Source organism: Aulonocara sp. 'chitande type north' Nkhata Bay, linkage group LG7 (genome assembly GCF_057382095.1).
Source record: "Aulonocara sp. 'chitande type north' Nkhata Bay isolate Kocher_YH1m ecotype deep benthic linkage group LG7, A_spYH_male_GT1.1, whole genome shotgun sequence".
Classification (NCBI taxonomy): Eukaryota; Metazoa; Chordata; class Actinopteri; order Cichliformes; family Cichlidae; genus Aulonocara; species Aulonocara sp. 'chitande type north' Nkhata Bay.
In genome coordinates, this window is record NC_141350.1 from 1,125,241 (window position 1) to 1,141,296 (window position 16,056).

Consider the following 16,056-nt stretch of genomic DNA (forward strand, 5'->3'; position numbering starts at 1 on the left):
TACAATAAAAACAACACGTCATTCTGACAGAGGGCGGGGCTTAAGGTTACACAAGGGTTTTTTCAGCTGCACATTCAAAAAAAATTAAACAATCTGTAAAGCCATCATTCAAAAGCCACCAATAAAACCCTGCCCTCATTTAGAAAGAGTAAAAAGCCTCGATTACCGCTGAAGTGCACACATAGGTGTGAAACCTGAATGAGGACTTGAACAATGCAGCGAACTCCTGCCTTCAAAGTACCAAGTGGAGAAAAACAGCTTCAGTGAAGTGCATAACAAATGTAAAGCATCAAACAGGGTGTGGGAGACGGAGGTGGGGAAAAAGTGAAAGAAAGAGTGGAAAAACAGAGGGAGGGAGGGAGGGAGGGAGGGAGACAGGGGCTGCTGTGGGGCCAGTCACCACAGGGTGGATGTGTGTGTGCGCGAGTGTGTGCGTGTGTGTGTTGGGAGGGCACAGTGGGGAGGTTGGGGGCATGGAGGAAGGGATCAGAGCATTGGGGCCAGCTCCACGGGGAACAGGGATGATGGGGAGAGAATGGAGGAGGCTTGTGGGGGGAAGGGAGACAGGGTGAAAGGAAGGGATGTGGTCAGTTTAGAGTTTGAGAACTCAGCAGGGAGGGACGGCAAGTAGGGAGGGAGGGAGGGAGGAAGGAAGGAAAGCAGCGAGACACTGCGGTCTGTGTGCTCTAAGAAAGACTGAGGACAGGAGAGAGGAGAGGAGACACAGGACAAAAATGGTCAAATAAAGGGAAAAAAGCAAAAGTGGGGAGAGTGACGGGAGCTGTGGGCTCTTGGGAAGAGAGAAAGAAGCAGCAGCGAGGGAGCCGAGCAAAAAGGTTCCAGGTGTCAGCAGGAGGGGGGGTCCTGGATCCAGTGGAACGGCCTGTTCCTCATTATCCCGACATCCCCCTCACACACAGCCCCGTGACAACTCTATCCTAACATCCACACATGAAAACATGGAGATACTGCCACACAGTAAACACATGCGTGGATCATGTCAGGTACCTGCTTTCCAAACCAAAACATGATTACACACAAACAAACACACAACGCGCTTCTAAACCCTCAGCTGTGCTCCAGAGGAAAAATAAAATCAATCACACACTCGTGTTTTTGTCTCACCTCCACACTGAGAACGTGGAAACAGTCAAAGTTTGGCCAACGAAACATTGATTTCATGCAATTTTGTGTAGCAGCGCCATCACAAAGGGGAACCAGCTCCATAATGCACCAGGTTAGTATTTCTGGGTGAGGTGTTATGTCTAATTTTGGGTTACACATTCACCGATCCCTCAGAGGTCACGTCAGGAAAATCTGCCAAATCAAACATGCAGAGTTCCTGCTGTGTGAACGAGGGAGCAGCCTCATATATTTACTGCCTGGTTCATATCCACAGCAGCGTGTGGAGATATCATCACCACCAAGAAAGGAACGAACGTAAGCCAGCTCAAGTAGTGGTGCGAATGTTTCAACTGAGCCTGCTGTCGCCAATGGGGGGTCCAGTTACACAGTTTAACATACTGCTGCAACAGTTACCTCCAAAAGTCACACCCACACCAACCGTAGCATCTACCTGTGGGCCTTTCCCGTGGGAGTGACAGCCAATCACTGCCTTGCTTTCAAGTTTGTCTTGTAACAAAGATCTGAGAGTCATACTCAGGACAGCAGCATCTCTGTGAGTTAAGAGCATCTGACGTACGACTTAGCTCCGCAGTACATCTTTGTGCGACAGCATGAGTCCAACACTCCTGTTTAAAGGGGTTAGGGCAGGGTTAGCAGACGCTCGAGAATGAAAAAGACACGGGGAAAGCTAAACTGCCTCGACTGCGGAGCGCCAACAGACGTTATTTATTCAGAGATATGTAAATGTATATTTCTATAATGTTGCTGTGTAAATATTTGATCAATAAACGCACGGAGACACTCAGAGAGAAGCTGCAAAGCCTTTGGCTGAAGAATTCTAATGAACGTTCGGAGACAGAAGCGCTCGTCTCAATTTCCATGCAAAATCAGACGCGCTGGACTATGGATTTAAGCATTTCCATTTTACACACACACACAAATATTTACTCTCTGCAAGATCTACAGACAGTCACACAAGGACAGACAGAGAGGAGAGATGAGAGAGACAGAAGAGGGGAAGAAGAAGGAAGTTACATTTTTAATCGAGTGTTTCTTTTCCTCGGAGCAAAGTAGGGCTGAATACAAGAGGGTGCGCTGGTGCCAACACACACACAACACACTTTCTCGTGTCCTTTGGCAAATTCTTCTTTTTCACTCTTGCATTAAGTAAGAAAAAAGGGAAGAGAGTCAAAGTAGGAGGAGAGGGAGGGGGAGGAGGAAGAGGGGGGAAAGGGGGGAAACGAAGGGAAGAAAAGAGAGAGGGGAAGAGAGAAAACGTCCCCGCAGAGTCTTTCTCCCTTCCTGGAGCGAGCGAGGGCCCCTGCAGCGCCGCCTGTGTAATTTCCAGTGGCAGTGAATACAGGTATTAATAAAAGCCCCATGGGGAAGAGCACACAATATAACCCTACATTTTCAGGCATTATGAAAGGAAGCCCCCAGGGGTCCTCGGGCTCAAATTTCTGAGATGCAGGCATTGTAAAAAGACGCCCCCGGGGGAGGACCCCGCAATAGAAATCTGCTGAATTCAAAGCATTTCCAGAGCCCTGGTGGGAGCCATTACTCCCACTGGAGGGGGAGAGATTTTTTTCTTCTTCTCCTCTCTCCTTCCAACCGCTCTCTCTCTTTTTTACCAAACATGTGTTGCTGACATGTTGACAGATTGCTCAGTGAGGTGTTTAGGTGCATGCACAAGGCATGTCTGCTGAGACACGAGCTCCATCCCTCTCTCCCTCTCTCCCTCCCTCCCTCCCTCCTTCCCTTGCCAGTTCCCAAGTTCCATCCCTCCCTCCCTCTGACTGCAAACCTCTCAGCGCGCCCAAAACTGCTCCCATCCATATTTCATAAAGGAGAAAGTAGGCTGAAAGAGAGAGAGACGGAGGCAGAGAGAGGACGCAAAGAGTTTAGGCAAGAGGGAGAGAGCGAGGGAGAGAGGTGAGGGAAAAAGCGGAAAAAGGGAAGATAAAGAGAGACAAAGTGGGATCAAGGGAGGGGAACGGGAGGAGGAGAGGACAGATAAAGAGAAATAGAGCGATGTAGAGAGTGGGAGAACTCTGCGGTGAAAAACGAACCCTGTGATGAAAAATGACTTCACAACAACCCTTCTCCGTCTCACCCCCTCCCTGCTATCCCTCCCTCTCCCTCTCTGCATGTTGCAGCCCCTCACACCTCCCCCCTTTCTGCTTCTGCCGCTCTCCTCCCTCCATCCCCCTCTCCTCTGGTGCCGGGCTCCTGCTCTCTCCCTGGAAAACCTGAGCGGCAGCCAGCTGTGTCTGTGTGTGCGCTGTGCACTTGTATGTATGCCAAGGGCTTAGCACAGGAATCTTCGGGCCACCCCCGGGTACAGACACACAGAGGGAAGGAAAGGAGGGAGGGAAGAAGGGGGCAGTGGGGCAGAAAGAGAGAAGGGGGGCACATGGCGAAGAACGGGAGGGACGAGTAAAAGACAGGAGGCGAGAAAAAGGGGAAAAGCACATTATTTTTATTTGTTTTGTCAGCCAACAGCAGCTACTGGACAGGAAGTGTCGTCCCAGCGAGCGCCGGTCTGTAATTTTACCTTACACCCCTCCTATCTGTGATCGGTGGTTTTAATAAGAGCCTCGGCCTCGCAGGTCTCAGCTGCTATCCCGACGACAGACGCGGCGAGGTGCGTGTGCGCCTCTGCGTGTGCGTTTGTGACAGCGGGTGGCGACAGACGGTGAGAGCTTAGTTGTGGGAAGATGTCCCGCGGGAGGCAAACCAGCCACCCAAGGGCCCACGCGCCAACAGACACGCTCTCCCCCCTGCTCCGTGTGCTTCTCCTCTTCTTCCCTTACCCCTCCACCGAGTTTGGCCTCCACGCTCCACCCTCCTCTTCACCTGTCTTCATTCGGTCCCCCGCGACTCCCTCCCAATTCTCTTCTTTTCCTCCCTTATTTCCTTCTTTATCTCCTGCTCCCTCCCAGCTAGACAGGCTCCCTGGAAATCTGTGCTCTCTCCCGCTGAGAGAGGAAAAAGAATAGACCAGAGTGCAGCTGTATGCGCTCAATTACCACAGACCTCACAAATACCTTCAGAACGAATATGCGCAGTATCCCGCTCTCTTCCTGCACGGACGCACACATTCACCATTTTCCACCCACACCGTCTCACCCAGCCACTCGCTGGGTTAATGACTTGCTATTTGTCACTGACAACGGCAGTTTCCACCCCCCGCCTTGACTGACAGCTCCCTCGTTGACTTGGAGCCTACCTTCCCAACACTTCCTCCCTCAAGTGCTTTTTACTGGCATCTTTAACAATCTCTCGCCCTCTTGCACTTCTCACTCACACCTAGCATGAGTGTGGACGTTGTTGACTGTGGGTGAGTGTACGCGCAGATCTGTGTGTGTGTGCCATGAATCGTAACAGACAGTGGCCTTCGTAGCCATTTGAATCTCTAAACACATCACACTGACTGATCCTGGAATGCTGCGGCCTGCGAGACAGCTTTTGGGTTTCCTTAATAGGATGTGGGTGTCTGCTTGTGTCTGTGTGTTCATGTGGCAGAGGAAGGCCAGAGAATGTTCTCCATTTGATCTGTAGGAGGCTTTTTTTCTGCTCCTCTTCTCCTCGGGGAGCCTCTGCTCCACATTCTGACTCCTACCGAGACCCATCAACACTCCCCCGGCTCACGCTCTCAGTCTGTCCCTCTCGCACCGTACTGCACACACACATGCACTAAAAGCAGCAGACACACATCACACATAAAAATATCACACGCTGTATACACCGCGGCCAGTCAGCTCACCCAGAGCCACTAAGGCGTGTGGGAGAGTTGAGAATATAAAGCAGCACCGTGCACTTAAATAAAACGGTGTTACACAAATGTGACAAACTGAGCATTAACGACGTCAGTACGACTACGTGTGCGTTAACCATTTGATTACAGGGCACGCTGGAAGAAGCACACACACGCATCTTATTCACAATTCAAACAGCAGAGCCGTCACAGAAGCTTAATGCTGCAGTGGAACAGAATAACAACACTATTGTAATCGAGGCACGTAATCTCTATCACACACACACAACCAGCTGAGCTATCAGGCTCATGCACATTAATGTGGCATTACACTGACCAGATGTGTGGGGTCTGTGGGTATGTGCGTGTTTGAGTGGGTGAATACACATTTATGTGTCATTGATCTGTGCCACTGTGTGCGCGCGTGTGTGTTTGTCCAATTTCCACTCAAATTAATGGCGCCTCTTTATAGGCCTTCTGCTAGAGTGGCACTGAATTACTTGGTGCTTCACTCTCGCACCTGGGACCCATTCAGTGTTACAGCAGCAGCTAGCTGCTAACCTGGGACCCATTTGCAACAAAAGTATAGTTAGCATTACAGATATCAGTGTGTGTGTGTGTGTGTGTGTGTGTGTGTGGAGAACTCAGGACTAACTAACCACTGCTCTCAAGCTACAAATCGAGACTCACAAATGTCGACAAAATAATCCTCAGTAACTGATACTGAAAATATAACTAATGTAACTGAGACTGGCACTAAAATCTGAAAAGTTTAAATATTATGTGACAGAGATTTAGAGACGCAGCAGACAGAACAGAGTGAGTCTGGATTTGTGGGAGGATGACATCATTAAATAGTGGCCTAAGTTTTCATTTACGTCTATTGCACAGGGTAAAAGGACTTCACATAAGAACAACAGAGTAGTAATGGAGGGAGGCCTTATTTCAGGTTATGTGCCATGCTAAAGCTAATGCGTTATCCCTACTATGCAAACTCACCACTTCCTGTTACCATTTCAGAGTAAAAATCTGCTGCATGTTAATGAGTAGAAAACCTTTGTTTTTGTTTTTTTAAACACAACATTTTGTGAAACATCGAAGAGTCCAGAGGTAGAAAAGTCAAATTTGATGACGTGTAGGCGAGGCCTTTAAATGTTTATAGTGACCGTTCGTTTTGGGAGACCCAACATTTAATTCTGTAAATGTTTTATTTGAGGAAATACAGTAATAAGAGTTTTACCAAGAATGTAAATGCTTTGAGAAATTTGCAGGACTATGGCTGATTTTTTAAAAATCTTCTTTAAATTTGAGTTTTTCTTTTCCTGGTTATGAACTTCAGCACAAAGTCCACTAAAGCTAAAATTTTATTCCTACAAGACATGAAACCCTCTATCAAGAGTGTTCAGGGTTAATGAGGAGCTATGTCACGTATCCCATAATTTCTCAACAATATTTTGGGGTGAACGGGAGATTAATACTGAAAAGCCAATTTTGGATTTAGTCTTCTGTGTTTTGAGCTTTTTCTTTTTTCTGTCACATAGCGTCACCTCTCAGTAACTTTTTCCCATGCTGATTCAAAGCTAACAGCGAGCTAGCATCATAGCTAGCTACTCCTGGCAAGATGGTCCCATCGGTCACCCTCAACCAAGATGGCCGATATCTGAGTCGTTTGGTTTCTGCTCAGAGACAAACATCAAACTACATCAAACTTCAGAATGCACGAACACATTACCTCACTCATGCAGATTCAGAGTGGCGTTTGTTTATTCCCAGCAGTCTTTGCTTCATATGTGTGTGCGTGTGTGAGTCCATGCTTCGACTCCCCCGGGCCTCCACCAGAGAATTCAAAAGGACTCTTTATTCTTCATTTAGCCTTCTCCTCAATAATAACCACAGAGCTGTGGTCCCACCACGAACTTCATACGTACTCCCTTCTGCATGCTCACGTGTACGCACACATAAGACAAATAAACATGTACAGCTTTACACACGATGACACACCAACACGGAGTAACCCACATGCACAAAACCCCGCACACATCCCACCGAGCCGTGGGATTACTGTGCAATCTCAACCGCTCTTTCTCCGGGGAAAAACATGTTTTTTTATTTCATTTCATTTCTTTCGACTGCGCTACCTCTCACCCTCCCCCCTTCCTCCCTCAGCTTTCTCACTCAGCAACATGTAGCCCTCCCCAGACTCCTCTGCTGAAATCACAGGCCACATCCCGTGCTCCGACAGCAGCTCTGAGCTGCTGGCCCTGTGATGATCTGAGTGTGCACTCTGTGTGTCTGTGAACTGACATGGACATGTAAAGGAAGGGGTCTTCAACTTTTGAGTTTTTAAGTGAATGTCAGTGTAATATTAATGTAACTAAACAATCCGGGCTTTAAGTCTGACATCATTAGCCGTTCCCGGGTCCAAACTCCACTTCAGGTCCCAAAGTCAAACGAACACTGCAGCATCACTGAGAGTTACAAACTCTCTAAATTATTTCACCTTAATAAAATCATCAGCGTTGCTGCTTTACCAGGTGTAACAATTAAGGCATCCATCAAAACAGGATTTATGAAGTTTAACAGAGTTAAAGTTAGCAGGAAGTTAGCTCGCTAGCTTCCACCTAAACATGATATAGCATGTTTTGACTGAGAGATTTCTGAGAAAATTCAAAGGTACAGCTCTGCTGTCACTTCCAGCATAAATGAAGACAGGAAACTAAACAGCAGTGACGTTTGTAGGGTTACTGAAGTTGGGCTAGCTGCTATATAATGATGTGCTACGTGATCGCTAGCTACACAGCTATGTTAGCATAAACACAGTGAAGCTGGAGGATGAACGCCAACTTTTTCCACTCAATAAAAGTTAACGTGAGGGTTCCTGATGGTTAGAGACAAATGCAATCGCATGGCAGGATGCTGTACACGGACCAAACTTCAGTCAGGAGAACAACTGAGATAATCCATCCACAATACGAGGTTAGTCATTAACATACTGCTGCATGGGCTGGGCTGCAGTTACATCGTAAGGGTTTAAACACTGAGCTTTAAAATGAACAGTGGCAATCCGGTTGTTCAGTGATGACGTGACGAATCCTACTTCCGGGCCTAAAGTAGTCTGCGTTTAATATGGCTTTTGTGTTGTTAACATGTTTAATGTTTTGTATTTTCTTCTATTTGATCTCAAAAAGCTCCTAAAACAGTCAGTGATCCCTGTTGACCTCCCTCGGCTTTTGCTAATCATTTATTTAAGCTCAGTTTTTAAAACCTTAGGATGTAACTACAGCCCAGCCCATGCAGCAGTATATGAATGACTAACCTCGTATTGTGGATGGATTATCTCAGTTGTTCTCCTGGCTGAAGTTTGGTCCTTTTAGAGAGAAATAAAATGAGTCGCAAAATGTAAAAGCAAAATTTCCCCGCCTGGGCTGCCTTGCGCCTCTGTCTGTTTCAACGTGTGACCCCGCCCCTCCCTCGGCCAGTCGGCTATGAGTGCGCTAGCATACCTGGAGGTTGCTGTTTTAATGAGTGTTTGATGGAAAACGACAAGAGCGGAGTTTGCGCTCTCCAGTCGCATGATAGGTGAGTCCTAGTAAATAATTTTCCGTGTACGTTACACATGCCATTTTTTTATTATTAATTGTGATTATTATTTTGCTATCAAACTCGCTGGAGAAATGATTGAAATGCACTGAGTGTGATGCAGTATGGCAGTGCTATTATGGAATATGCTGTGAACTTAGCTAACATTACTTAGCAGTGATATGAGTTAATTTACTCAAGTGAAAGCTTTAAACATTAGCCTGATACATAACTAGCCAACTTAAGGCTTTCTGGTTAACCCTCTGGGGTCGACGGACCCAGAGTCTCCATTTCAACTTGGGTCGAAGGTGCAGACTTCATACTATATACCAGTGTTTAAATTGTGTTGATAGGCCACGTAAAACCGATGTTTGTTTGTTTTTAATAAAACAGTGGCGTTTACTCCGGGAAGAAACGGTTAAAACGGCGTTTCTAAGGAGAGCGCTAGCAGACACGCTTTGCTTGTGAGTGAAAAAATAAAAAACACTCCTTCCCTATTGGTGGAAAAATGTACCATGTTGACCAATCAAAAAATGATATGGCAACATGTGGCATCTGGTTGTTTGGGAAGGGGGGGAAGTTTTAGGAGTGAGCGAAAGAGAGAGAGAGTTTTGATACGTGAGAGATTTGTGACGTTTGCCGTGTTTGGAGTCTCAAGTTAGTGTGCTGTCTTGTGTAGTTAGTGTGCTGTCTTGTGTAGTTAGTGTGCTGTCTTGTGTAGTTAGTGTGTTGTCTTGTGTAGTTAGTGTGCTGTCTTGTGTAGTTAGTGTGCTGTCTTGTGTAGTTAGTGTGCTGTCTTGTGTAGTTAGTGTGTTGTCTTGTGTAGTTAGTGTGTTGTCTTGTGTAGTTAGTGTGCTGTTTTGTTTTGTGTGTCAGTTCTACTCGTGATGGTCACAGTTGCTGCCTTAAAGCCACCAAAGGCAGGTTGCAGTGTAAACGCTGACACAGCTGCTGTCAGACCTGCAGGTTTATCCCTGTGCTGTTCTCATCTGTTACAGTGACACAAACTATTTTTTGGAGTTGCATAAATAATTTGTGTGTCTTCTTATTTGATGCAGAGCACCTGATTGTTCTGTACATAGTTTTAAATGGTTATATGAAAAACTTCTGAGCCTTGGCTGCATTTTTAGGTAAATAGTACCAAATAACTTTGTTGTTTGCAAAACTTGTGCATATTTTTAAAAATGTACAATTTCTCTTTGCATTTCAAGTTATGACAATGATTCGTTAAACGTGCCTGTGGTTTGTACAGTCAAAAATATCACTTTCTAGTTGTATTTTACATTTTGTCTGAATTTAGATAAATTGTGCTGACAGTTTGTCAAAATGAGAAAATAACAGTTTTTAAAGGTGAAATATGAGGCCAAATCAAAAGTAGTCAGAAACGGCCAGTTACACCCTGGACCCCAGAGGGTTACAGGCTAAAAGCAAAGTTGTCACCAAGTACTGTTTATATTTGTGTGTATTGCTGCAGCTTTTTTAAGCATTAACTTGGTGCCTTTGGGTGAAATAATGGTAATATGACTGATCCATATGGTCACTTGTTTCTGTGCTACCAAAGTTCCCCGGCTTTCATTCAAACTGTGTATCAGCACCGACACATTAAACTACTTAAACAGTATAAATGTCTTCAAGCTCACACTGAGGCCTGTGGGGCACAATCAGTGGGGCATTTGTTTTTTCAACAGGAGAAGAATATCTAACAAGTTGATTTGTTCACATTTTCACATCTTAATTTTTAAGTGAAATGTGCATTTTGAGTTTATACACGATGTATGTAAGGCGACCGTTTCCTTCTGCAGTATTTTTGTGTGGTGCGTTTTTCTATTTCTTAACAAAAGGGGAAAAAGGTGTGTAAGCTCACCTAGGATGATTTGTTTTCATTTTCACATGGTCTTACTGAGGTGATGCGAATTGAAACATGCAGTCTATTTTTTTTGGCGGGGGGGGGGGGGGGGGGGGGGGGGGCATGAGCTGGAAAAGCTTGAAAAGGGACCTTGAAAGTGCTTAAAAAGTGCTTGAATTTGACCCTGAAAAAGGCGTATGAACCCTGAGATTAAACCGAACAAGACACAAAACATGTTAAAAACACAACAGCCTTAATAAACAGCAGTTTGGACCTGGAAGCAGGATTGATACGTCATCACTTAAAGACCGGACAGAGTCAGCTGTGACCAGCGTGGATGAATCTCCTGCCGTTTACAGTGAAACCTTCATATTGAGCTCCACGTCTTGAGCTCATCCCCACAGAGCAGGAGGGGGGACGGGAACCTCTGCCGTGCGTTTGCCTCGTGTTCTCCTACATTTTTGTTATGACGCCACACTAACAAAAGTCAACGTAAAACACTGATTTTGTATTACTACAACTTCATAACCTGCATGTGAGACAAAGCACTACATGAAATTCTAGTGGGACGTCAAACCAGCGGGTGAATAAGAGGTGGATGAAGCGGGGCTCTCACCATCTACATTACACACTCTGTAGAAACACCATCTTTACCCGTTTAAACAAAGCCCTCCGCCCCCCTCCCTGCTCCTTCATCCCCCCTATCAAAAGTAAACACACATACCCGCAGACACCGAGGGGAGACTGCCTCGCAGTAGCGAGAAGTAAGTGTGCGTTTGTGTGTCGGCTTGTTCAGGGACTGTTTGGATTAATCTGTAGGAACCAGATGCCCCCGCTGTGTTCCTTTCAGTCCCTCCATTAATTACACCGTTACTAATAACGGCCTTTGTGTGTGTGGTGTGTGTGTGTCCATCCCTGTGGGACACATGCTATGGTAGGTGTGATTCCTATAGCTATAGGCATTCAGAGAACAGTGCAGGACCCGTGTCACTAAGGCAGTCCAGTGATTCTTCATGATACAGCTTAAGTGTTTGATGTTAATCTGAAAGCACGCCACCTTCCCTGCTGGAAACCACGCGGCACTTTTAACTGTAGATATGTTGATGCAATATGATAAATGAGCTTTAATTAGGTCCTGATTGACAAGATATTGAGGATTAAGTGCACCATGTACAGGTATCGATGACATATCACTGACTGTTTTATGATAAAGTATCACACAGTGATGGGAGCCTGGCCAGTTAAAACAGAAAAACCACAATCACATTACCAGTCTTACCAGCTGGGCAGTGGTTGGTTCTGTGCTCAGTGAGCTCAGCCAGACAGTCAAAGTCCTGTTGACAGTTGTCACAGGTGAAGATGGATTCGTCGTCCAAGTCATCGTCGTGATCTCGGTCATCGCGGTCCTCGTCTGGTTCTCCGTCTTCAGCACCGGTCCCCTCTTTGGGGTCGGCGACTCTTTCAGATGCCGCTACGTCTGCAGAGAAACACAATACAAGTGTGTCTTTGTTACCGTGAACGATCACAGTTCGGATCTTTGTGCCATTCGTTATGATCCCATTGAAATATTCACCGCCGTCTGCTTTACCCACTTTCACTCTGCGTCATTTTAGGTTAGGCTGCTGTGCCCTTCACTTAGACCTGCAGCTATTTCACAGGTGTATTTGCAATAAGCTTTGTTTAGAGTACAGCACATTAGTGACATTTGTCCACACTGATTCACAGAACGAACCAAACTTTTCAATATTTTCTTGCCTTTTAAATAATTAATTGGTGTTGTTGTGTTTCTTTTGTTCCTGCCGTCACACTCGATTATTCTGTTGAGTTTGAGATGTCAAATTCAATTTCATATTGAAGCACTTCCAAAAAGGCTTTTTATGTTAGAAGAATAGAGTCGGTATTATCACCTCCAAGAGTCGTTGACAGGACTTAATACGGAGCCAAAGGCTTAAAGCCTCGGAGCAGTCAAACCAGTTTGGTTCTGGTTCCTGCCTCTCTCGCTGCCTCAGCTCTGTCGTGTCTGTTACTCTTCCTGCGTCTAGTCTGAGCACCTTCAGTCCATGTTAGTGACTTCCTGTTTTATTTTGGTAGTCCTGTCCTGTGTGCTTCACGTTCAGGTTTGCTTCCTCTTGTCATCTAGTGTCTTCAGTTCAGCTCTGTTCCCGTGTGCCTCCACTCCCCCCATTTATTGTCTCAGCCTCCCCTCGTCTCCTGTCGGATCATCTTCCAGCTCCTGATCCTGTGTTTCTAGTTTAGTTCCCCCTGTAAAGGTTTTGTTAGAGTCTGCATTTGGGTCCTTTTCTCCACAACGCCTGATCGGCGTCCCCACAAGTGTCTCACAGCGTGTCACAGCGTAGCCTTAACAACAGCACAGAAGTGGTTAATGTCATTACTGGTTATCATTTATTGCATCCAGTGTAAAAAGTGAGTTACCAGCCGTGCACTGCCAATTACTTTATACTGCGTGTAGATTATCACTTAGCATGTGACGTAATGCGTGTGAATGTGTGTGTCCTGGTAGCACACAGCAGTGTGAGAGGGGACCAGTGGAGGCCCAATCCTCACCGCTCCATTGTGTCTCCATTTTCACACCTTATTATCACATTATAAACGCTGAGGATCCAAAAGGACGACACTGAAGACACTTGGCTTCAGAGATGATACCAGAGGAGAGAAAAGAAAAGCCCTGCTAACACATAAAAGTCTTAATAAAACACCATCAATCAGCAACAGCAAATATGACGATGATGATGCAAAGAAAAGGATAAGCAGTGGGGACAGCAATGTTTAAACTTTTCAGATAACAATTCTGCAAAGATTAAAAGCATTCTACAAAAAATAAGGTAATTCAACATCGCACATATAATTATTATATCACACAGTTCATGAAGCTTCATCAACGCAGGACTCAGAAAAGTTAAATCTCACCTTTTAAACCTGTCCAACCGAGAACCAGTGAGCTCCACGACTAATGAAAACCAGACTTATTTTAAGAGAGTGCAGCTACAGGTCAAAGCGATTAAGCTGCAAGTCAGTTTTATCCACGAGGAGTTCGAAACATCGTTTAACGTGCACACGCGATAGAAAGGCGCCGCTTTGTTATATGGTGCTATTTCTGGCTCTTAATTTCAGCGAGTCTGGTAGAAAAAGTCTGACCATTAAAACTTAGTAGCCAGGTCAGCATCAGCGTGTACGCGCAGGTACACTTGCACGGCGTTTTCCCCCTCGCTGATATTATTGCAGGTCTAACTAACATAAGTTTGGGTGCTAGAGGACGCCTGTTAGGGAACGTGAGGGAAAAGTGAATCAGGCACAAAACCGCCACAGCACTCTGATTTATGATGGCAGCGGTATGATGGGAAATAGGGATGAGGGGATGCTGGGAGGTGGGGAACGAGAGACTGAGGTGATGTGGTGTTTGGGGGGACGCAGGAGAGGAAGACAGTGATGGAGGGAGAGAAGGAGGAAGGGATGAAGGGATAGGGAAGAAGTGAGGGAGGGTGTTGGCCATCTGTCCAGTGGTGAGAGCGCCGTCTGGCCAGGGAGAGAAAACAGCCCCTTGGCTGACAAACTGCACGTGCACGCTCCTCATTGTGCACACGCACACACATGAATGCATACATACCAGAAGCACACAAATGGTCTATACACGTACTTTAAATATGTGGTTAACAGTCGGCTTTTCAAATACACACCAGGTTTTTGTCAAATTTGTAGGAAGTGATTAAAACACGATGCAGGCTGCTATAAAAGGCATTTCAATTTTTTTATTTGTACATTATCTGAACATGCATACGTGCAGAAAGCAACTACACACATACTACATACAATGTGCACACAGTCCCCGGGGTTCCCTGATGCCAGAGGTGAGGGCAGCGCCAACTCCATTGCATGCCAACACAACCTGCTGTCATAGCAACAGAGACAAGAGATGGATTTGCACCCCTCCCTCCTCATCACTCCCTTATTTTCTCTTTCAGTACTTTTTTTTTTAAATAGTGTTTCGCCCCCAAATCCTGTGCAGTGAGATAAAGAGAGAGATGGGTGATGAAGATAAAGGGATGAGAGGGGCCAACAGGAGAGGCTGGTGTTTACACACCGATCTCTGTGGTCCTCTGCTACCCACCCACCCGTGATTAGGACTTCTCTTACGGGGAGAATTTGATGAGGGCGGGCTTCAAGAGAGCGTTGCTGTAAGCTCAGTTATGATCGTTACCACTCTGGAGCAGCCCTCCTGTGTGTGTGTGTGTGTGTGTGTGTGTGTGTGTGTGTGAGACGACAGTAATATCGTCCGTGAAAAAGAAAAATTTATATAAGCAGTAAATAAACACGGCCTTTATTTTTTTATGCTGCCTGAGATCTATAAAAGCACAAAACTGCAGTTTTATTGACTCCTTGTGAGGCTACGGTGGTTTAAAAGAGCCGTTTATGACACATTCTATTCAATTTCATACACATTTAGCAGAAAATATCTTTTAGTGTGTACACAAAAGTGTTTCCAGTCACAATGACTGCACTGCGTTACTTTATGCATTTTTTTCACTTAGTTCTTAAAACACACTCACACCACCTTCCTCCTTCTCTAAGATGCTCCACCCAATCACAGCACAGAGGAGCAGCGGGCCTACTTAATGAAAGCAGGCGACTCCCACGGGTGCTCGGGGTACATACAGAGGTGTGTGTCTGTGTGTGTGCATGAGTGTGTGTCCGCAGGGTATTGATTGAATATTATGACAGCAGTCCCTCGCAAATAGCATCTGCTTGCCATCCACTTTCTCTATGACACACACTCCACACACACACACACTCCACACACACACACACACAGTGTGACATAGCTGTAGTCACTTATAGACACACGAACGCACACATGTGAACACACTTACTCTACTGAGAACCATTATCTCTGAGTCACAGACAGTCGCTACGCCAGGAATAACTACACACTCTTTTTCTAAATCACGCCACACACACACACACACACACACATACATTTTCTGATCCAAGCGCACACACGGTTCATTCTTATGTCATCCACAGAGGCTCGTCCTGCAGTTTAACTACAGGAAATGTTCCAAACGTACAGCATGACTTATGTGGGTCGTTTTCTATCGCTCACAGAACTCTGATGATTTTTATTCTAGCCATATAATGAGGGACTGCGTCACACCTGGGATACACAACATGCATTTAGATGAAATTAACCAGTTAGTTGGATGGAGCAGCAGCTGTATTCTGGGTACCTAAATATTAGGGGTGCAGCGATACACAAAATTCACGGTTTGATTTTTTTTCAATACAAAAAAATGTTCATGCCTTTTTAATTTGTCATTTATTAAAATTATAAATATATATTTTCACTCAAAAGTACAGTTTTTAAATTTAATGTTGCTGAAACAACAAAATAATAAAAAATAAATCTATCTGATTGAGGAATCCCTCATCTTTGGAAAAGAGAGTTTATTACAGAGAAATGGCTCTTTCAAAATAAAAGCTCTACTATCCGCTTCTTCTGGGCTATATTCTCAGCAGCATATTAAACATATCAGGTCCCCATAAGGAGAATCCTGTGCTAACGGCTGTCTAAATGACTCGGGTAAAGTTTGTAGCATGCTGCTTGTTGTTTTTGTCTGCTTCCACTTGTCTTTGCACTAGGATGCTGTTGGAGTAAATGTGCAGTCATATTCGTTGTGTTCCCACTAGTGCTGTCAGCGTTAATCTGAAATGACGTTAACGCCACAACACGGCA

At 45.4% G+C, this 16,056-nt stretch overlaps 1 protein-coding gene across 5 annotated transcripts in view; it reads right to left on the reverse strand.

Annotated features, from left to right (window-relative positions):
* Positions 1–16,056, reverse strand: part of znf423 (zinc finger protein 423) — a 128,076-nt gene that overhangs the window by 84,148 nt on the left and 27,872 nt on the right. For all 5 annotated transcript variants that reach the window (XM_086297863.1, XM_086297862.1, XM_086297859.1 and 2 more), the window contains one exon: positions 11,587–11,784. In XM_086297863.1, the coding sequence (XP_086153989.1) occupies positions 11,587–11,784 (198 nt within the window). The remainder of the gene's footprint in view (positions 1–11,586; positions 11,785–16,056) is intronic.